This window comes from Mauremys reevesii, linkage group 2, assembly GCF_016161935.1.
Source record: "Mauremys reevesii isolate NIE-2019 linkage group 2, ASM1616193v1, whole genome shotgun sequence".
Classification (NCBI taxonomy): domain Eukaryota; kingdom Metazoa; phylum Chordata; order Testudines; family Geoemydidae; genus Mauremys; species Mauremys reevesii.
This window is the reverse complement of record NC_052624.1, coordinates 4,407,872-4,430,109: the sequence shown is the minus strand read 5'-3', so window position 1 is coordinate 4,430,109 and position 22,238 is coordinate 4,407,872. Positions and strand designations below refer to the sequence as shown.

Genomic DNA, 22,238 nt, shown 5'->3' with positions numbered 1-22,238 from the left:
CGCCGGGGCAGGGCAGGGCAGGGCAGGCAGCTGTCACCCGGGAGCACCTGGAATCTGTATTTTATTAGTTCCATTCTATACACGTTCTTCTCCATTACATTAGTAAAAGGCAGGCGGTAGGGAAGAGGCAAGGAGGTCACTGACGCTGCGTGTGGTGGTATCTGCATAGCATGAGGAGATAGGGGCAGAGCGTTTAGCTTTGGGAATAGATTAGTAACAGCGAGCCGGTCTCCTCTTCCCCACAACTCAAGGACCAATCATTTGCGCTGTCTACTGCAGCCATCCAGGTGACACAGCTCAGTCCCTCAGGGCCTTTTCCAAAGCCCACTGCAGTCAATAGGACACTTTCCAGCAGCTTTCTATGAGCTCTGGATCGGACCAGGGCTGTGATTCTTCAGACTGAAGCTGGACAAAGGTGCTTTCTGCTAAGCCCAGGAAGCCAGAGAGAAACAACACTTCCCCTGAGTGTATCATTGTCCAGGACAAACACTGAATTTAGACAGAGGACAGCACACTGCATGAAAGACCAGAATAAGCATCAGGTGCAGAATTATATTTACCTGTAACAAATACTCCATACATAAAAGCATACATACAAAAACACCAGCATAAAAATGATGTTGGGATGAAACCAAGGCAAAGATCATCACAAGGTAAAAACATACTTCAAACATGCAAAGTCCCCGTTTTAATGTACGAAACTCAACTGGATCTTTGGTAGCTTGGTTGGCTTCATAGTCCAACCAAAAATCTTTGAATGAAAAGGGAAAGAGACGTGTCTTTTACTGGTAGACCAAGGATCTGATGTGCTTAAGAATCACTCTGGGCCTGTCTGGGACGAAGCACCCATTGCTCACTCACTGGCTAAACTGAAAACTACAATTAACACAGTTAATACCAGAATTAAGTCACGTCTCCCAATGAATAAAGTATAAAAAATACTGCAGCTGATCTGTCTTTTATAGATTTCATTATACAATTGTTTCAAAAATATGATTTTATTTTCACAAATCTTCAATGACTGTTAAACTTCATTTCTTTCCAAACAGTGAATATATAAAAAGGCACTAAGAACTCAAACTACATAAAGACTCTGGATAAATGCTCTCACATCCCCCGTTTCTGAAGAATTGATGGATTTAGCATTGGACCAATGTTTTGTGCTGTTAAAAAAAAAAATCTGTACTGCACAAATCCTGCAATGCACAAATCCTGCAGGAATATTTAACAGGCATCCACAAGAGGCCTGCATCCAGTGGAAAGGTTAAAAGCATGTTATTACCATGGGTTTCCCACACCACCGCCTTGCACCTACCCATTGAGTAAGATCAACTGTGTCCCCTTTAACAGCAGTGCTCTCCAACACAACACTAACCAAGAAGCTACAATGCCTCGCTCCCCACGGCATAGGAAAGATTGGGTTACACAGAGCTGAAACGCACAATGATGCCAATTTAACCAGAAGACAGGCAAAAGGCGAACTTGTTAACCTGAAAAGAAACCACAACGTTTAATTTCAACCTCCAAGTTCACGCACCTTCTGGCATCTTACTTCTTTAGGTTGCAAGGATGTGAATTTGTGTTTTGCCCAGTTGATCTCAGACATTCAGAGTCACACATAGAAATTGGTGACTTTACATGTGGGCTGCCGTATTGTTCCACCCTGCCATGGGCCTGCCGGCTAGTTACTAGCCAAACGGGGGACACAAAGCTGTCTGATCAATTTAAGAACTCATTCAGAACACGCGTATATTTTTCAATTAACACGTCTTTGGCGTCAGCAGGCCTGGAGACCCTGCCGTTAAGGTGCCAACACAGTAAGCATCAGCAGGTGAGCACTGGGGAAATCCTGACTTATGGCATCATGGTGTTGAACTAAAATAAATGCAATAGGCTAATTAATGACAAAATGCAGTCAGTCATTCAGCTCAGGCAAACACTTTCCCACCTGCTCCCTCCCTGGGGCTTGTCACACGCGCTTTGCCCCAAAATGAACCCCAGACATGCCCCCTTTAGTGCAACGTTCCTCATGAGGCCCCATATCACAGAAAGCCTCTTCGTGAAGCCAGTCAATGGTGAAAGGCTCCCACTCCCAGGGTAGCATGCCAGTGCCACAGCAGAGAGAGGACTAAGCCCACTCCAAAGAGGCCTTCAGTGGGAACTTAGGTGGCATTACAGACACACTGGGGAAGAATTTAATCCCATGTAACTCCATCTGCTCCACAGGAGAGCTTCCACCAGGCCAGCGACAGCTGAAAGTGGACAGAGCAGTATCTCTCGATCAAGGAGGAGAGCCAACAATGCCTGGAGGATGTCCTGTCTAGTCAGAAGATGGTGGCAGCAAGACAGTATTGATGCAGCAGAATGTGCTAGGCACAGAGCAGCCTGCTTGGGATATAAAAATCCTCCCTCCCCATCTCATAGGGGTCACATTAGAAGCTTGTCATGGGGCCAGAGGCTCTTCAGGGAGTATCAGGGCCTAGCTGGCCCATGACGACTCTGTGGGGAACACCTGGGAGCCTGAGGTGATCCAGGTGGGGCCCCTTTAACGGATTAGAAATGGAGCAGCTGTGTTAGGAGGAGACTACCACTGTATAACAGGAAGTCACCCAGGGAGGGGAGATGCTCTCTAGAGAAGCCCTGCAGCTGATGCAGCCTGGAGGAACCCACAAGAGGAGGACTAGGCCTCTCTGGGAATAAGCCCTGAATGAGCGCTTAGATTGACAGTGAGAAGGGGAGCTCCTGTCAGGAAGCTCCAGGAAGAGAGCTGGTGTTTGCCTCAAGAGCAGAGGCACCTGCAGTTTGAGCCTGGCTCCTGGGAAGGGAGCAGCAAGGGGAAGAGCACACTGACCAGGAGACACATACCCCATAGAGGGAGCAAGTAGAGACTGAGGCCCAGCATGGACGAGGTGAAGCAGCTGAGTCTGGGAAGGCCGGGGGGCTGCTGGCAGTTTTCTGATGAGAAGAGGCAAGAAGACACTGGCAATTCTGGTAAGAAGGAAATGGAGACCTGGGACTATTTCTTTAAGTTAGTTATTGGTTATTAATGAATGAAGCTCCCATGAATAAGGGATTATTGAAGGCAAAGTGAGTCAGGACTGATTTATAGAGTCAAAAGGGGAAACTGAGGCCTGGCTCTTGGGCCTGTGGCAAAGCTATACACATTTCTTGATATTCCAGTTAGCTTAGAATCTAAAAGCATCACATTTGAATGAAAGATCCTAAATCTTGGAAACTAGTACAAAAATTGAGGGGAATTATTAATCCATGGAGTAACTCCACTGAAGACAATAAAGTTACACCAGAGATAGATTGGCCCAGTCAAAATGTTTCCCCAATAGAACAGTTTGGAAAATCCAACATCAAGACATAGTTGTGCACAGCAAGAGAAGCCTGCTTTTCTGTTGTTTGGGCGCATGCTGTGGGACTTGCCAGATGTCCAGGAATTCATCCAACAGGGCACAGCAGCCTCAGTTTTCCTCTGTCCTATACATTTAATTTGCAGGATGCTACTTTAACTGTCCCAAATTTGGGGCATCCTGACATGCTGTCCTGGCTTCACTTCAATACACAAAGCTGTCGCATCATCATGACCTGATGATGCTACCATGTACTGATGTAACACTGCATCAAGACAAATGTCAGGCTACAATTTTATTGTGCTGGACAGATCTCACTGCAGTCTCGGTCACCTGACCGTTTTACCATCTGCAGAGAAAGCATACCTCTGCTGCAAGAGCTCATGTCAATTCCCCTTTACTTCTCTGATGTTTTTCAAACCTTTTCAAAAATCGGAAGTTAGACTCCTGAAGAAGTGGCAAGCTTTTCGAGTGCTGTGCATGCCGTAGTCCCAGGGGAGGTCAATGGGAAACTCTGGTGCCCAGTATTCCTGAAAATGCAGGCACCTAACGGGGGCTACAGAATATACGGATTTAACTTTATGTTCCTGGGTTTGAAAGCCTCTCTTAAGTTGATGGAAACTGTAAGAATGATCCATGTAGAAAGTAATCACGTCACTGTCATCTTAGGGTTTCTGAAGAATAGAAAGGCTCTCTTCTGTACAGAAAACTAGCCTAAGGTAAATCAGCAATGGCTTTTACTTAGTCCAAATTGCATTAAGAACAACCCTGGAAACTGACAGAAGACGAAGATGAGGAAGTCATTTCAGAAGTGTTTTAGACTTAATACCATTACATAAGCTAAAACAAGCAGAGCTTTAAGGGTGTAGCAACAACCCAATTTCTTCCCCGTACCTAAACAAGGTTACTACCGTACTAGGCAGTCAAGATGTAGAAGGTTTTCTTGATATCGTCTGCCTCTCAAAATTATACAGAGTCAATACTGTATTTGAACTCAATTCTTAAACAGACCATTCAGTCAGAAATTGCAATTTCCTATCCATTTCTTTCCCAGAAAAACACAATTGTAAAGAGAGGTGGAAAGCACCAGAATAAATGCTCCTTTCAGCGTAAAAGAGAATGATTGTGGTCCGAGGGGAAAGCGCACCAACACCGGGACCACTTGTATGGTGCTACTCCAGCTCTTTCCAACACTCCTTTCTCCTCTGTGTCCGTGTGCACACGTGTGTGTGTGTGTGTAAGTACACACACGCACGTGCGTGCTGGGAAGAGGGGGCTGAGAGACAAGCGGTGGTTGTAATGCAGGGACAGCCAAGCTTTGAGAGGATGGAGGGCAGCACTGGTCATGAACCAGGAGCCCAAGAGCTGCAGCTGCTGCACACAAGATCTCCATCATTTTTGTATACAAATAAAAAAGCGCACACAATAGATCTGACATGTTCTTTGGTGACTTGAATGTTCCTGTTGGTTAGACACTCCCAGCAATACAAACCTGCCACTGATGGGTTCAGTCCTCCCCTTGTAGGTCACAGGGCTCCAGGACACCCATGCCGTTGTGTATTCCAAGTGCCAAGGGTAGCAGAAACCAAGTAATTGAAGGCAGCCAGCTTAGGGAGCAGCCGTGTGCTTCCTGCTCCAACTCCCCTATTTAAAACAGGCTGTGCTTCGTGAGGGGGTGTCTACACTGCGATTAAAAACCCGCAGCTGGCCCAGGCTGCAGGGCTATTTCACTGCAGTGTGGGCTTGGGCTGGACCCTGGGCTCTAGCACCCTGCAATTAAACAGCCCCACAGCCCGAGACCCATGAGCCCAAATCAGGCAGCATGGGCCAGCCGCGGGTGTCTAATTGCAGCACAGGCATAGTGAGAGCATTTGCAGGAGGCAGGTGATTGAATCTGCTGAAATGCAAAGCTAACATGTGGGGAGAGAGGGAAACCCCACTGGAGAGGCACAACAGGAGGGGAACCCCTAGAAAGCAGTAAGGCCCAGAGACACGGGGCTGCTAGTGGACAGCAGGAACTTGCAGTGTGATATGGAGGCAGAAGGTAGCCTATGTTCAGAATGCCCCTGACCAGGGAGATCTTAGTGCCTCTGCCAGCAGGCTCTGGTAAGGCTGCCTGCCGGAGACTACATTCAGTTCTGGGCACTGCGAGGCCAGAAAGATGGTCTGCAAGTAGGCCAGAAGTTAGAGAAGAGCAGAGAAAGGATTCTGGGGCTGAAGTGACTGGTATGCACGGGAAAAAATAAGAGTAGCTAGCGTGGCTAGATGAATAGCACTTGGGGAAGGCGGGTGTGATAATGGTCTATGAGTAATGGAGAGATAGAAACATCAAGGTGGAGGAATAGTTTAAGGTGTTTTTGGAAGGAGTAACGGGACACAAATGGGGGAAGGGGCAGAGGGAAATTAGCTGAATCAGGGAACACTTTCGAATGGTGGGGAGAAGTGTCTTGCGAGTGCTGGAACAATAATTGATACCACTTGGGATATCCCTAAATACTGGACTAGACAAAAATCAAAACGTACTTGGGGAACAATGCTACATTGGATGGGCACGCTGATTAAGAATGGTTTCCATCTAGTTTCTAGGGCCATGACCTTTTAGAGCCAAAGGCTTGTTTTGCAGGAAGAGCTGCATGTGTTTATCACATGATTAGAAAGCAAAAATAACCTCTGTGGTGCCTGTCTCTTTCCATGGTGGAGAGAGACATTTGGGGAACTTCAGCAGCAAGAAACTCACCAAAAGCATTCATGGTTTATGCTCTGCCAAACGGGTTTTTTAAAAGCACAAGCAAACATTAGGTATGTAACGAATCCCTACCAGATCCCATCCTTGAGCAGCTTCCTGTCTTCAGAGACCACGCCAAAGCATCCTCAAATTCTCCAAGCACAGTTCGGTTCTTATCAAAAGTCCCCGTCAGCCACTGCTGTGTGTCAATTCCTTACTAGTCACTTACGTCTGGTTTCACTGGACAGTACCATTCTAGCTCGGAAAAAATGAAATTTGAACCATCCAACCGTGGATGGCTTTGCCTTTGGGATTTGGTTTTAAAATTGTCATCCTAGGGTCCTATCTTTTAATTTCACCAACACTGAGGAAAAAGGAATGACTAAGAAGATGGTTCATTTTTATTTTTAGATCATAATCTATGAGCATTTTTCCTTATATCAGGCAGTGGACGTTACTGAAAATGTAAAGAATTCCAGTGAAGTTTCAGGCCAACAGCACTGTAGGGAAGGAGAACTGCATGCTGCAACCAGGTGAAGTTAACTGATGTCTTGAAGAGGAGGAGATCCCTCAGCCAGGTCAGTTTATGACTGTGCCACAGGGTCCTGTATTGAGCACAGAAAAATAGACTTTGGATATCTCTTGTTTCAGTGGAAGTATGCATGGGAACAGAATGCCAGCTCTGTTTGATGTCCTATTCTTGACATGCCCAGCCACCAGTACGGGATTTTAATTTACTTTCAGTTATATCAAAAAAAAAAAAGAAGTGAAGAAAGAAGCCTCTGGAGTCCATGGACAAATAGGGTTTTGCTACTGAAAGGGCTGAAATATCAACCAAATGTTCCTTTGTAGGTCAGTTATAGCGGCCACTATAGATATTATGGCATGGAATTCAGATACAAAAAATACGTGTATTTATAATTGCCTGTATAATATATACAACCTGTACATTAGATATCTATACATCCATCCCACTAATTTCATAGAAAGTTTACTTTATCAGTTTAACTTGTTACCATCTCACCCTTCAAGGGTGACCAAAATCCACTCCCCATGCAAATAGCTACTGATGTTGAACTCAACCTGGCTGAGAATTTCCTGGTTATTGTAACCTTAAAGGGGAAATTCTAAGCAATAGAATAAATTTATTGTCACTTCATGTCTGAATTCACCGCCATCTGTTGGAGTCAATCCTGCTAGATGCTCAGAGCCCTGAACTCCCTAACAGCGTCAGTCCTGCAGGAGGTGCCCAAGCACCTTGCGAGGACGGATGCTACGGGTGTTGGGGAGGTATATATGCACCATGGGGCCCTCCTCTGGGGAGCAGCAGGAAACCTGTCACGTCTACTTGTGCTGGACTGGGATTGAGATCGGCTTTTACTGAGTGAACAGTTGTGCTTGTGAAGGTTAAGGGGCTAGCAGCACTGGAAACGTGAATCCACGTAGCCCCAGGCCAGAGAGCACAAAGAGCCACAACAGGAGCTCTCACCACACACATGCACACGCACACACACACTAGCCCAATCAATAACTTTGCTAGAGGTAAAAATGTGGTTCCATCTCCTATTTCCCTCAGGTCCTAGGTTTTTCCTGAGCAAAGACTGCCAGCCATGCTGAATGGCAGGATTGGTTTTAGACCTAGACTGTCCACTAGGACAGCGCTAAATGCACCAACACTCGTGCCCTACTCTGCACTATGGGCTGAATTTGAACCAGAGTGCTAGAGGCGAAAGGCCAAGGTTACCGACTCCCCTCCTGCAAGGGGACAGCCCAGAGGTCACATCTGCAGAGTTCCCTCTGTGACCAATGAAGAGCAGCCCACGTTGGCCTTCGCTACAAAACAATCACGTCAGTATCGCAGCAGACAGCCTTCAGGTTCGGATTAGAAATGTTTCGACAACACCAACAATAGGTTTAAATTATTCACATTGTGGTAAACTTCATTTTAAAAAAAGAGTCTGAGTTACAATAGGAATATCATGTGCAAAACTGTAAACCCGCCATCGGGTCCCAGTGAGCTGTTACTGCTCAATGCAAGTTTCTTGCCTCAGCTTCGTTGCATCACTCCAGAGCGACGCCAGCAAAGAAAACACAAAACCAAAGAAAGTTCTAAGAAGTCAGAGGAAGGGACTCCGGTTCCATCACCCAACCCGGGTTTCCTCTCACACAGCACGCTCACCTGCACGAAGACACACACATGCCTTCACAGTAAGAGGGCACCAGCCACCATCACAAAATGGGCACCAGTGAAGCCATTGACAAGGCGGGAAAAACAATCACATCCCAATTCATCCTTGGAGCCTCTTTGAGACTGGAAGGTCAGGAAGACAGCAGCAAGCGTTGCTGCAATTGCTACATGGGGGTGAAAGAGAACAATAAAGCCCCTTTGAAAGGAGCTGTCTTCTCATCCTCCCTCCCGCAGCTGTGTCTCATGATGAATCCTGGTCCATGCTGCAGCCAAGAGCTTCAATGTCATTGCTTATGTCAGAGATCATTCGGTCCCACTCGTCTCCCTCGGAAGGGGCAGACTGGTCATCCGAGCTCCCCGCAGCTCCATTCCCATTGGTCGTTGAATTGGAGGTAGTGCTCAGAGTCCGTCTGTACCTCCCGAAACTGTCTGTGATAATTCCCCGGCCATCCTTCACCCCGATGGTTTCTAGGAAGTTCTCAAAGTGTTGGCTGTCCTTTTCAGGAATGAACGGTCTAAGGCCTTCCCCAGAAAATAAACAAGGAGGAAAAATTAGTCATTTGATACATTTAGCATGACAATGTTACACTGATCAAGACTATATTCGTGATGTTCTTATCAGGGAGAGCTTTGCCCAAGTAAAGGCTTCAGGATTTGGTTGTAGGACACCAAGAAAGTCAAGATGTAGCAACTGAACTCATCCTATCTCCTCTCCCCCAATATCTGAGGCTCAAATAGCCGAGTTTTTTGTTTTAACCAAAACTCAAGTCACCCAAACTGCTAGTGACCGTGTGTGATGGTGTCACGTCACTTCCTGTGCTACAGCAGCTTCCCCATCTCTAAAATGGGGTCACTTTCTTACTTCACAAACGGGTGGCGACACTTAATTAGCTCATGTTAGTAAAGCTCAAGGAGATCCTCAGACGCAAGGGACCAGAGGAGTGTAGAGCACTACTGAGTTAAAAAAAAGAGTCAAGAACAACTGCTCTGTATCTGACACAATGTACTCCCAAGCACACGCTCTTCAGTTCTGCACAGTCTGCAGGAGAAGGCTCCCCTTTCAGCGCTGCCACCTCCTGTGGGTTCAGAGAGAGGTACTCCAGCGCCAATTATTTCCACCTTTGTCCCCATGCAGCTATTAAACATCTCTCCCAGCCTGACCAGCAGGATTTGGGGTATCCGGAGCAGCTCTGACCCCTGGCCAGCTGAAGAACACTTAACAGCATACCCCGGTTATTGTTTAGACTGTATAGTGCCAGCCCCAAAGAGCGTACAATCTAGTTTGAAACCAGACACAACAAGCAAATGCAAGAAACAGGAGGCAGGGAGAGGGAGGAGAATACTAATGAGATTCGACAGACAAGGTGAGTGAGGTAGTATCTTTTACTGGACCAACTTCTGTTGGTGAAAGAGACAGAAGTTGGTCCGATAAAAGATATTACCTCACCAACCATGTGTGTCTAATATCCTGGGACCAACACCGTAAACTAATGAGATCATGCAATTACATGCTGTAGGCTCGTTAGGGGGACAAACTTAATTGTTTTAAAGCAAAAATCAATTGTCTGTGACTGCCATTCAGCCTCTCCATCAGAGCTGATTTCTTAGTAGGTCTTCCAACCTGAGCTCATGGCAATATATTCCTTCTGTATAAAAGGAGGTCCCACCCTTTGACAGGGTTCAGTATTGAGTCCAACCATGACTCTATCCTAAGAGCCCTTCTACAACCACAGCTAGAGGACCTGAGGCAAACAGGAACCAAAAGGCTGTTTAAAAGAGGATACAGGAAGCAAAGATCCCCCAAATCACTAATCCAACAGCCCAATTCAGCGCTGACTCAGAGGCAGTCCCAGTGGCGCCGGTGAAGTTGCAATGGGGTAGAAGTCAGCACTGAACCAAGTCTATGCATTTTAAGACCATTTCCAAAGTAGTTTCCCCAGCCAGGACCAGAGTTCGGGGTTGTTTACAGGCGAGTCTCATCTTACGCTGGGGTTAGGTTCCGCTGTCAGTGTGTCAAGTGAAAATCGCATAGAGTCAAAATTACATTGAGTGTAATGGCAGGCGGAATCGCCCGCACTACAGGTACAGTATTTAAATGGTTATTTTTCTCTTTTTTTTGTTTTTGCCAACCGCACAAAGCTGAATTCGTGCATGTTAAATGCGCGTAAGATGAGACTCGCCTGTATTTCATAGACAAGAGTTAACAGCATCAGCCTGATCAGTGTGGGGGAATGCTCTGCTGTAGGCACTGGTGGAAGCAAATCTTGCAAGGAGGAACATATTGCCGAACTCCTGGGTCCTGGCAAGAGAAACCCCATTTTGTTCACCCATGAGTCATGATCCTGCAGTAAGCCTCCCAAGGAGCACGCTCAGGGCCTTAAGGCATCTCCGTAATTTGCAAAACTACTTGTGGATCCTGTGGAATGATTACAGGGCTCTCCGAGTTTTGTCTCGCTGTTGGAGGGGAATCTGGCAGGTTACACAGAAAACTGTGTGTGTGTTGGGGGGGGGGGGGGAGGAGGTAGACCTACTCATCACATACAGCCTCCAAAAAACTGCAATTTACTGTTAAAAGCAAACTGCTCTGGCAGCCTCCGTGCCTGTTTGTGCTTCTGAAGACTATTCGCAGGAAAGAGATTTCACATTTTAGATGATTGCTGTGATTATGGTTAGGAGCAGAGAGGTTATTTTACCTCTGTACTTGGCACTGGTGCGACTGCAGCTGGAACACAGTGTCTAGATCTGGTGTCCACAATTCAAGAAGGATGTTGATAAATTGGAGAGGGGTCAGAGAAGAGACAAGAGATTGATTAAAGGATTGGAAAACCTGCCTTATAGTGTTGGACTCAAAGAGCTCAATCTATTTAGCTTCACAAGGAGAAGGTTGAGGGATGACTTGATCGCAATCGTAAGTAGATACATGGGGAACAAATATTTAATAATAGGCTCTTCAATCTAGCAGAGAAAGTTATAACAGTCCAATGGCTGGAAGCTGAAGCTAGACAAATTCACACCGGAGAGTAATTAACCATTGGAACATTTTACCAAAGGTCGTTCGTGATAGATTCGCCATCACTGATCAGATTGGATGTATTGCTAAAAGCTCTGCTCTAGGAATATCGTGGGGAAGTTCTCTGGCCTGTGTTCTACAGAACGTCAGACTAGATGACAGTGATCTCTTCTGGCCTTGGAATCTAGGAATCTATTATCCTGCACTGATCCTTTTGGTAGAATCTGACGGTCAAGGCTAGAATCAAGAATCATACCCAAACTTCTCATGAAGAATTAAGAACATAAGAACAGCCATACTGGGTCAGACTAATGGGTCATCTAGTCCAGTATCCTGTCTTCTGACAGTAGTCAGTACCAGAAGCTTCAGAGGGGATAAACAGAACAGTGATCCATCCCATCATCCAGTCCCAACTTCTGGCAGCCAGATTTACAGACATGGAGAGCATGGGGTTGCATCCCTGGCCATGCTAATGGCCACGGATGGACCCATCTGCCATGAACTTCTCTAAATCTTTTCTCAGCTGAGTTATACACAACATTTCCTGGCAACGAGTTCCACAGGTTGACTGTGTGTTGTATGAAGTACTTCCTTTTGTTTATTTTAAACGTGCTGCCTATTAATTTCATTGGGTAATCCTGGTTCTTGTATTACTGGAAGGGATAAATAACTTTTATAATAACCATTCACTTTTTCCACGCTACTCATGATTTTATATGCCTCTATCATATCCCCCCTTAATTGTCTCTTTTCTAAGCTGAACAGTCCCAGTCTTATTAATCTCTCCTGATATGGAAGCTGTTCCATACCCCTAATCATTTCTCTCCATCATAGAAGCAGAGACATGGCATGACAGGGTAGGACTTCACCTAAAATATCTCCTCCTTAACACTTTGGTAGGCTTAGGGTTTAACTACCTTATTTCACAGAATCATAGAACATTAGGGTTGGAAGAGACCTCAAGAGGTCATCTAGTCCAACCCCCTGTTGTGACGTTATGAGTGTTAAATAATATTTCGTTGAAAGGTGACAGGGCCAGAAAGAGTTAATTAACTCAGACTGACCTGACCCATGGGTGAACTGTGGAAACTGGTTAGGAAGATATGCAAATGACTAGAGCTTTGAAATGCAAGTCTGCATTGTTAGAGATCAAGGGTAGATGTTTGCTCAGGTCTTGTGATGTAAGCAAACAAGTCTTGTCTATTGCTATAACTTTAATTTAAAGATCAAAAAAGGAATATTAACATTTGTGATGATACTTGAGTGAAATAGTATTATTGTCTCTATGTCTCTTTGAAGGTTGTGGTAACCTGTATCTGAACTGTTTAATGGATAAGTTACCCTGTGTTAATTGCCAGGATGTTTGGAAGGAGAGTTGTTTTCTGAGGCCGAAAGGCTGCTGGAAATGTATAAGAACCCTGGGACACGATCCTACTTCATCTCAGATCTGCTTTGGGTTTCAAGAGGGGGAAACCTTAAGCCACAAGGATTGAGATCCCCAGTCATTGACTGGAGCCGCCCTGAATATGGACATTGGACTGTAATCTATGGACTATTTCCAAAAGGTCTTTTGGCAACTACAAGCTCACCTCTACTATGTATCTGAACCTCAAGTCTGTACGTATATTCATCTTTTAACCAACACACACTCTCTTTTTTTAAATAAATTTTAGCTTAGTTAATAAGAACTGGCTATAGCGTGTATTTTGGGTAAGATCTAAGTTGTAATTGAACCTGGGTATGTGGCTGATCCTTTGGGATTGGAAGAACCTTTTCTTTTGTATGATGAAGCAAGATTTTCAGTAACCATCATCATATCTGACAGGCGTGTCTGGACGGAGGCCTGAGCCTGGGTACTTTAAGGGAACTGTGTTGTTTGGACTTCTGAGTAACCAGTGAGGTGCTGCAGAAGCTGTTTTGTGCTGGTTGGTAAATCTAAGCATTGGAATAACCACCAGCGTTTGGGGTTTGTCTGCCCCGTTTTGTTTGCAGTTCACCCTGATTGAGTGACCTCAGCTGGCTCCCACAGGCAGCATCGTCACACCTGTTCAAAGCAGGACCAACACCAACTAAATCATCCCAGCCAGGGCTTTGTCAAACCTGACCTCAAAAACCTCTAAGGAAGGAGATTCCACCACCTCCCTAGGTAACCCATTCCAGTGCTTCACCACCCTCCTAGTGAAATAGTGTTTCCTAATATCCAACCTAGGCCTCCCCCACTGCAACTTGAGACCACTGCTCCTGGTTCTGTCATCTGCCACCACTGAGAACAGCCTAACGCCATCCTCCCAATCTATCAACGTAATCAATTATTATTAAACTATCTTTAATAAATATCTAATTTATGGAGTTAATTATATCCAAACTGTAGGAAGCTTCTTGTTCTTCTTCACTTTGGCAGAGCAACAACTCGCAGTAGAGCTGTCTGATTTCCGGAGGGTTTTTCCATCGGCGTTGGCATGCGCTGCCATGGAATACATGCCCTTCTCCTTAACTATGAATGTTTTCCTTGTAGTTCTCAGTGAGGCAGTATTGCACAGAGGAAATAACATGGGCTCCCTCTGGTGGCCAACATAACACATTTGCAGTCCCATGGATGTGGAAGGAACACCAGTCACATGTTTGCTAATGAGAATTCATTAAAAAGAGTGGAGCTAAAGCCCAAAGGATTGCTCAGCACTGAGACACATTGTGCAGCTTTACAGATCTTAATACGTTAACAGCATCAACATGCAGATTAAAGCACATTGAGGAAAAGGTTCTGAGCTGCTTCTAGGAACATCTGTCGCCGTTCACTTCCCCGTTCCATGAGCAGGGCTGTTGTCTTGCTGTGGGACTACAGTACAGCATTATGCTTCCCACCAGGAGCCTAAGCATCACTGCCCGTAAGACTGAGGCCACAGATGTCATTTTAAAGCAATGGAAATCAAGACTTGCAGAGGTGCTACGCTATATGTTAGGAACATGGGTTGTTTTTCTTTTAATAGCTCATTTAATCCAGGTAAAACTAAACCCATGCTAAAAACAGAACTTTCCTTACAATTCCCACTGTTCGGAGGGAGCAGAGTCCAATGGCGCATTGTTCAAACGGCAGGGTGGCAGCTTCCTGTCTGATTGTTAATTATTCTTTAAAACACTTCTTTGTAAGTGTTAGTACATAGGCTTATTTGCCAGCCTGAGATAGAATTTTGGGTTTGACGTTTTGATACTCTTATATCTTATACTAATAAGTGTGAAGATCAATTAACATAGACTGTGTGTTGCATTTCCCACAACCAGATGGGGCTTTTAGTACAATGGGAAAAGATAAAGGGATACAGCTGAAGTGTTGCTGGGCATGGTGGGAATGTAATATGAGTACACACTTGAAGACCCCCTCAACTCCTTATCTTTCTGTCTGTGATATGAGAACCAGGGGAGAGGGTGAAGGGAAGGCCCTCTAACAGTAATTAGATGTAGGCATTAGAAACGTCTAACACTGAAGGGTTCATGGGGGGTGGGATAGCTCAGTGGTTTGAGCACTGGCCTGCTAAACCCAGGGTTGTGAGCTCAATCCTTGAGGGGGCCATTTAGGGATCTGGGGCAAAAATCTGTCTGGGGATGGGTCCTGCTTTGAGCAGGGGGTTGGACTAGATACCTCCTGAGTTCCCTTCCAACCCTGAGATTCTATCATTTAAACTAAGTCTGTTTAACCTAGAAGATAAAGGTCCTAGCTCTGAGCAAAAGGGCCCAGCCCTGGTCCTTTTCAAGTCAATGGGGACAGCAGCAGGCCTGCTGAGTTCCAGTCCTACTGGTGTTGTACCTTGTTGCAAGGCTGTCTCTCTCCCTAACCCTGCTGTCATACCATAGGAAAGATGATCCAGTGGACTGGGCAGTAGCCTAGGGCTTTGGTGACATAGGTTCCATTCCCTGCTCTGACACAGACTTCTTAAGTGACCGTGGGCAAGCCACTTAGGCCCAGATCCTCAAAAGGTATTTAGGTGCCTAACGCCCATTGATTTCAACACAAGTCAGGGGCCTAAGTACCAGTGAGGATCTGGCCTTTAGCATCTCTGTTCTCAGTTCCCCGTGTGAACAACAGCCCTGCCTCATGGGGGATGCGAGGGTAAGTAGGTTAAACATTGTAAGGCCCAGATACTATGGTCATGCAGGCCATACAAGAACCTCAGGTAGATCAATCACTACGTTTTCAGCACAGGGCTCAGACCTGCAGCCCATACTCATTTTAGTTCCACTGATATTAAATTAACCCACAAGGGGATATTATACCCTCTACAGCAACCCACAGACCACTTCTGGCAATACGTTCCCAGACTGTCTGGAACTCCTCAGGAATCTTTACTGCCTTTATCCATAGGGGCATTTATGCTACATTCAAGGAATTGAGTGGTATATATAGTGGCCTGCCAGTCCCCACCCACTCCCATTTTCATGGGTGCTGGGTATTCATACCATATCTAGTAATTTGTAATCATGTTGATAGAGTAATTCTTGCCTTTTTTCTGGTGCAAAGAAAAGACAAACCTCCAAAACAAAGACAGACCTCCAACTGAATATTTCCCACGGGGGATTGGACTGGTAATGAGCTACAGAGCATTTCACTAATTTGACTCTGACCTAGATCAGTAGTAGTTAAGTCATTACCATCCAGGGCTGTTCAGTGGGCTGCATGAGGGGTATCAGTCCAGAAAATGGGCATCCACATCACCACCGGCCTACCTTCGTCCTCTTGCTGGGCACGTTTCAGAGAAACCAACATGGCTTTTGGAGACCGAACTGCCCCGTCTCTAGAGATCAGAATTGAGGAACTTTGGTGGGAGGCTGCCACTTCCTGTGCTGTACCAGTTCTGTGGTTTGATCTACCAGACACTTTTTGTGACCTCTAAATTCATTCATAAAACATACATCTCACGTACACGAAGACACAGCTAAAGAGAGCTCAGCCACATAACGATGGGGTATCTAGTAAAGGCTATGGTGAAGGGATAGTCTTCAATGATCAAAGTATGCAGCTGGTGGTAGCTGTCTGTCTCGCTATCACATATTTATGTGGCCAAACTGTTCTCTCCAACTCCTTGTTTGCACTACAAAATGTTTTATAACATTCAGACCACAGGAGTAGTCAGATAGCAACAGCAAGCAGGATCTGGCCTACAGTGATGCTGTCCAAACAATATCACTCCCAAAGTTGTAGAGGAGTCAATAGGTTTGTTAACATCCAAGTTAAATGCAAATGAGTTGCAAATATTGATTAAACAGAGGCAAGAGGTGCTGGGGATTAGGAGTCCAACCATTTTTTTTCTAATTGATTTCACTTCTGGGCACGTTACGGACAAAGGTAACAGAATGAAATGAGGTTGGAACCCAGCAATAGAGAACAAATGTCACCCCTTTCTTTCTCAGGTGTACTAGGCATTGCATTCCTGTAAACGTATCCTCCAAATCTGACCCATTTTAATGTATTTGTTTTTATTTATAATGCCCGGAAGCCCAGACCCTCAAAAGATCCTTGGGCTCTAAACTTCCATAGAACCTAGGATAAGTCTCTTTGCGTAAGGTTAAAAACAGTGTCACGTAATACACTGAACCAACAGCTGCTCCTCATCTCAGACCCAGAAAATAGCTACTCAGAGATGGACTAGAGACCCAAACACCAGTCCTTTTATGCCCTTCCAAACCCAAAAGCTGGGCAGAGATGGGCCTTGCAGAATCTACAAATTAAGGCTATGGCAGATGTTGAGGGGGAAGAGAAAGTTACTTACCTTATAGTAACTGGAGGTTTTTCAAAATGTGTGGTTCCTATCTGTATTCCACTGAGTACGCACGTGCCCAGAGCTGGAGGATTCTGAAAGCAGCATCCATTGGTTCACATGTGTGCCCTGGCTCACCTCATGCCTCTGACCAGGGAGATAAAGGGCAGGGTGGACCGACTGCCTCCCCAGTTCCTTATTCACCACGAATCAGAGAAGATCCAAAACAGAGGGAAAGCAGGGTGGGTTGTGGAATACACATAGGGACCACAAATCTCAACGAACTTCCAGTTACAATAAGGTAAACTAAGGTCAATTGCAAGTTTAAACTAGTTTAAGTGGTGAATTCTCTGTCCTCTCTGTCACTTGAAGTCTGTAAACCATGATCTGAGGATTTCAGTAACTCAGCCAGAGGTTAGGGGTCTATTACAGGTGTGGGTGAGGTTCTGTGGCCTGCAATGTGCAAGAGGTCAAACTAGATGATCACAGTGATCCCTTCTGGCCTTAAAGTCTATGAGTAAGTAACTGTCTCTTCTTCAAGTGCTGGTCAAAGAATCATAGAATATCCGGGTTGGAAGGGACCTCAGGAGGTATCTAGTCCAACCCCCTCTCAAAGCAGGACCTAACCCCCAACTAAATCATCCCAGCCAGGGCTTTGTCAAGCCTGACCCTAAAAACCTACAAGGAAGGAGATTCCACCACCTCCCTAGGTAACCCATTCCAGTGCTTCACCACCCTCCTAGTGAAAAAGTTTTTCCTAATATCCCAACTTAAACCTCCCCCACTGCAATTTGAGACCATTACTCCTTGTTCTGTCATCTCGTACCACTGAGAACAGTCTAGATCCATCCTCTTTGGAACCCCCTTTCAGGTACAGTCAAACCTCGCAATAACGCGCCCCGCCATAAGGCGAAAACGCATACAACGCGATCATAAGTTGGCTCCCCTTTAAGGCCTAATGCCAGTGGTCCCCAACCCCATGGCACCTGCCCGGACATTGATGTGCCCTCACCTAGTGCCCAGCAGGGGAGAGAAGCTGCGGCCCCGCGCCTGCCGGGGACACAGAACTCCGAGGCTGCGGGCTCCGGTGCTCACTGTCCCCGGCAGGCGCGGGGCCGCGGCTTCTCTCCCCTGCTGGGCACTAAGCACTAGGGGCACTATGAGGCGCACATCAATGCACCGCGTTGGGGACCACTGACTTAAACTGACCGGCTTGAAACCCCGCTATACCGCGACCCCGCATTTATCGCCATGGAATTTTTTGGACCGCAAACATCGCGTTATAGCGGGGTTTCACTGTAGTTGAAAGCAGCTATCAACTCCCTGCTCATTCTTCTCTTCTGCAGACTAAATAATCCCAGTTCCCTCAGCCTCTCCTCATAAATCATGTGCTCCAGCCCCCTAATCATTTTTTTGCCCTCCACTGGACTCTTTCCAATTTTTCCACATCCTTCTTGTAGCGTGGGGGGCCCCCAAAAACTGGACACAGTACTCCAGATGAGGCCTCACCAATGCCAAATAGGGGGGAATGATCCCGTCCCTCGATCTGCTGGCAATGCCCCTACTTAGACAGCCCAAAATGCCGTTAGCCTTCTTGGCAACAAGGGCACACTGTTGACTCATATCCAGCTTCTCGTCCACTGTAACCCCTAGGTCCTTTTCTGCAGAACTGCTGCCTAGCCACTCAGTCCCTAGTCTGTAGCAGTGCATGGGAGCCTTCCGTCCTAAGTGCAGGACTCTGCACTTGTCCTTGTTGAACCTCAGATTTCTTTTGGCCTATTCCGCTAATTTCTCTAGGTCCCTCTGTATCTTATCCCTACCTTCCAGCGTATCTACCACTCCTCCCAGTTTAGTGTCATCTGCAAACTTCCCGAGGGTGCAATCCACACCATCCTCCAGATCATTAATGAAGATATTGAACAAAAACGGCCCCAGGAGCGACCCTTGGGGCGCACTGCTTCATACCGGCTGCCAACTAGACATGGAGCCGTTGATCACTACCTGTTGAGCCCAATGATCTAGCCAGCTTTCTATCCACCTTATAGTCCATTCATCCAGCCCATACTTCTTTAACTTGCTGGCAAGAATACTGTGCGAGACAGTATCAAAAGCTTTGCTAAAGTCAAGGAATAACATGTCCACTGCTTTCCCCTCATCCACAGAGCCAGTTATCTCCTCATAGAAGGCAATTAGGTTAGTCAGGCATGACTTGCTCTTGGTGAATCCATGCTGACTGTTCCTGATCACTTTCCTCTCCTCTAAGTGCTTCAAGATTGGTCCCTGGAAAAATCAAGGAGCAGGTCCTCAAGGTGAGGCTGACAAGCCTGTAGTTCCCCAGATCCTCCTCCTTCCCTTTTTTAAAGATGGGCACTACTTTAGCCTTTTTCCAGTCATCCAGGACCTCGCCTGATTGCCAGGAGTTTTCCAAGATACTGGCCAACGGCTCTGCAATCACATCCGCCAACTCCTTTAGCACCCTCGGATACAGTGCATTTGGCCCCATGGACTTGTGCTCTTCCAGCTTTTCTAAATAGTCCTGAACCACTTTTCTCCACAGAGGGCTGGTCACCTCCCCTTCATACTGTGCTGCCAGTCTGGGACCAACCGACACTGCTTTCAAAATTCTCCAGCCTCGGGTGCATGGAGCAAATGTGTACTCACCCTGGAGTATGTGTAGGGACTAGCACTTGAAAAAGGGAGCGTTTAACTACGTAGAGTTTAGAGGCAGAAGGGACTGCCGGATCATCTAGCCTGACCTCCTGTATTGACTGCCCCTCACACAACTCTCTGCTGGCAGCTCGTATACCAAGCGGCTCCCACTTCTGCACCTCCACTGACTGCAGCTGGGACAGTATCAGTCTCAGACATGACCCAGCCTGCTCAGGGCTTTATGGGTCAAAAACTCTTTCCCCATCTGTGACGTTATTGACATGAACTGGGACCATATACATCATGGTTGCAACAAAAGTCCTGTAGTGGCACCAAATCTTTTATAAAGGGGGTCAAATAAGGTGTGTAAGACAAGGTTAGGGTTTGCTGGTTATGATTATGCTGTCTGCATGTGTGTATTGTTTTTGTAGTTGAACTTATGAATGTTGGATCTATACTGTCTGTATTTCAAATTTGTACTGTGCTTCTGGGTGACACCCCAGACAAGTTGGTGTCAGCACTGCCTAGCCTGCTTGATGGCCCATTAAGGACCATCAGCTATACAACTGACCCACTGAGAGAAGGCAGATACGCCTTGGGACTCAAGATATGCAGGGACATGCCTACGGACAGAACTCTGAGGTTTTTCCATGCCACGTGGTGGACAGCTTGTCTTTGGGACAAAGAAAGCAGAGACCACATGGCAAGAGAGACTATAAAAAGCTGCTCAGCTCCTCCATCTGGTCTTCAATCCTTCTTCTTACCTCTGGAGGAACTTTGTAACAAACGGAAACTCTACACAAAAGGACTGATGACCCATCCCAGCGGGGGATGTTCCAGAGACTTCATTTGAACCTGCAGTTTATTCTATCACTGCTAGAAGACTGAACCAAGAACTTTGCCATTACTGTATGTAATTGATTCCATTTAACCAATTCTAGCTCTCATCTATATCTTTTTCCTTTTATGAATAATCCTTTAGATTCTAAAGGATTGGCAACAGCGTGATTTGTGGGTAAGATCTGATCTGTATGTTGACCTGGGTCTGGGGCTTGGTCCTCTGGGATTGAGAGAACCTTTTTTCTTTTACTGGGGTATTATTTTCATAACCATTCATCCCCACAACGAGTGGCACTGGTGGTGATACTGGGAAACTGGAGTGTCTAAGAGAATTGCTTGTATGACGTGTGGTTAGCCAGTGGGGTGAGACCAAAGTCCTCTGTCTGGCTGGTTTGGTTTGCCTTAGAGATGGAAAAACCTCAACCTTGGGCTGTAACTGCCCTGCTTTAAGCAATTGGTCCTAAATTGGCACTCAGTTGGGTCTCACCAGAACCAGCATCGTTACACCATCAGCCTTCACCTGGAACTCAGCAGGCAGACACTGTGGATCTCAGAGCGCTGGTGTCATGGGCTCTCCAAAGATACATGGCTGGATAAGCTGCTGCTGAACTCTGCGCCAGCTTCAGTTTCCAGATGGATTTAAAGGCACAGACCCACACAGAGGCAGGGCAAAGTCCTTGGATTCTAAATATCTAGCTTTAAAAAAAAAAAAAAAAAAACCTCCTTCACACTACCAAGACATTTTTAGATGCTATTTCTGTTGGACCAATGGGAGGGAGGTTATGTTCTTTCACTTCCCCTGTTTGTTCATTAGCAGAACCAATGTTATTCCTAGAGCTACGCAGACATTAATGAAAACGACGCACACTAACGTGACAAGGGTATGACATGGCCCAGACAGGCTCAAAGGGCTCTGTCAGGTTAAAAAGGCATTTTTAAAAACAAGGAGACAGATCTTCAGCTGATGTCACTGGAGCCCTACTCCAACGATTTTAATGGACGCTAAAGCGGGGGTTCTCAAACTGGGGGTCAGGACCCCTCAGGGGGTCACGAGGTTATTACATGGGGGGGGTCGCGAGCTGTCAGCCTCCACTACAAATCCCACTTTGCCTCCAACATTTATAATGGTGTTAAATATATTAAAAAGGGGCGGGGGGGGGAGGGTCGCACTCAGAGGCTTGCTGTGTGAAAGGGATCACCAGTGCAAAAGTTTGAGAACCACTGTGCTAAGACAATCTACAGCAGTTGAGGAAGGACTTTAAATGTCTGATTAACAACACTCTCTTGGACTATTAACATTGAAAAAAAATTGACAATGGAGTTTGCTATTCATTATTTATTTCTGCATTTCTTTTAGCTTGGATACTGAATTAAGTAGTCCGTTCACTTTCCAGTGAAGGATGGTGCCGTGTTTCGGTTGAAGACAATGCAAGGGGAGGGCTGAACGTAAGCCACCTTTCCAATGGAATTTTAAAAACATTTCACAGAAATGTTGCTCTGGAGCCATTCCCAAGGCATCATTTTAATAGGGACAGGCTGATCTGCATGTGGCCCTGCTGCCCTCAACAGAATCGCATCAGAACTGTTCAAATGTGTGTCACAGGCCCTGTACTGCTACCAGCAAAACATCCCACCCATAGTTCACATGGTGGAGACCCGTACTTTGGAGCTGGAGGAACTAAGCTTGATCACCACTTTTTCCAGAGAACTGCTGGGG

At 46.1% G+C, this 22,238-nt stretch overlaps 1 protein-coding gene across 3 annotated transcripts in view; it reads right to left on the bottom strand.

The window, feature by feature from the left end:
- Positions 1-532: 532 nt before the first annotated feature.
- The window catches only part of CCM2 (CCM2 scaffold protein), an 83,535-nt gene continuing 61,829 nt past the window's right edge, over positions 533-22,238 (bottom strand). For 2 of the 3 annotated variants that reach the window (XM_039523939.1, XM_039523940.1), the window contains exon 10: positions 533-8,794. In XM_039523939.1, coding sequence (XP_039379873.1) covers positions 8,514-8,794 — 281 coding nt within the window. In that variant the 3' untranslated portion in view covers positions 533-8,513. Of the gene's footprint in view, positions 8,795-17,044; positions 17,228-22,238 lie in introns of all 3 variants that reach the window. The other variant, XR_005593929.1, reaches the window with a different exon arrangement.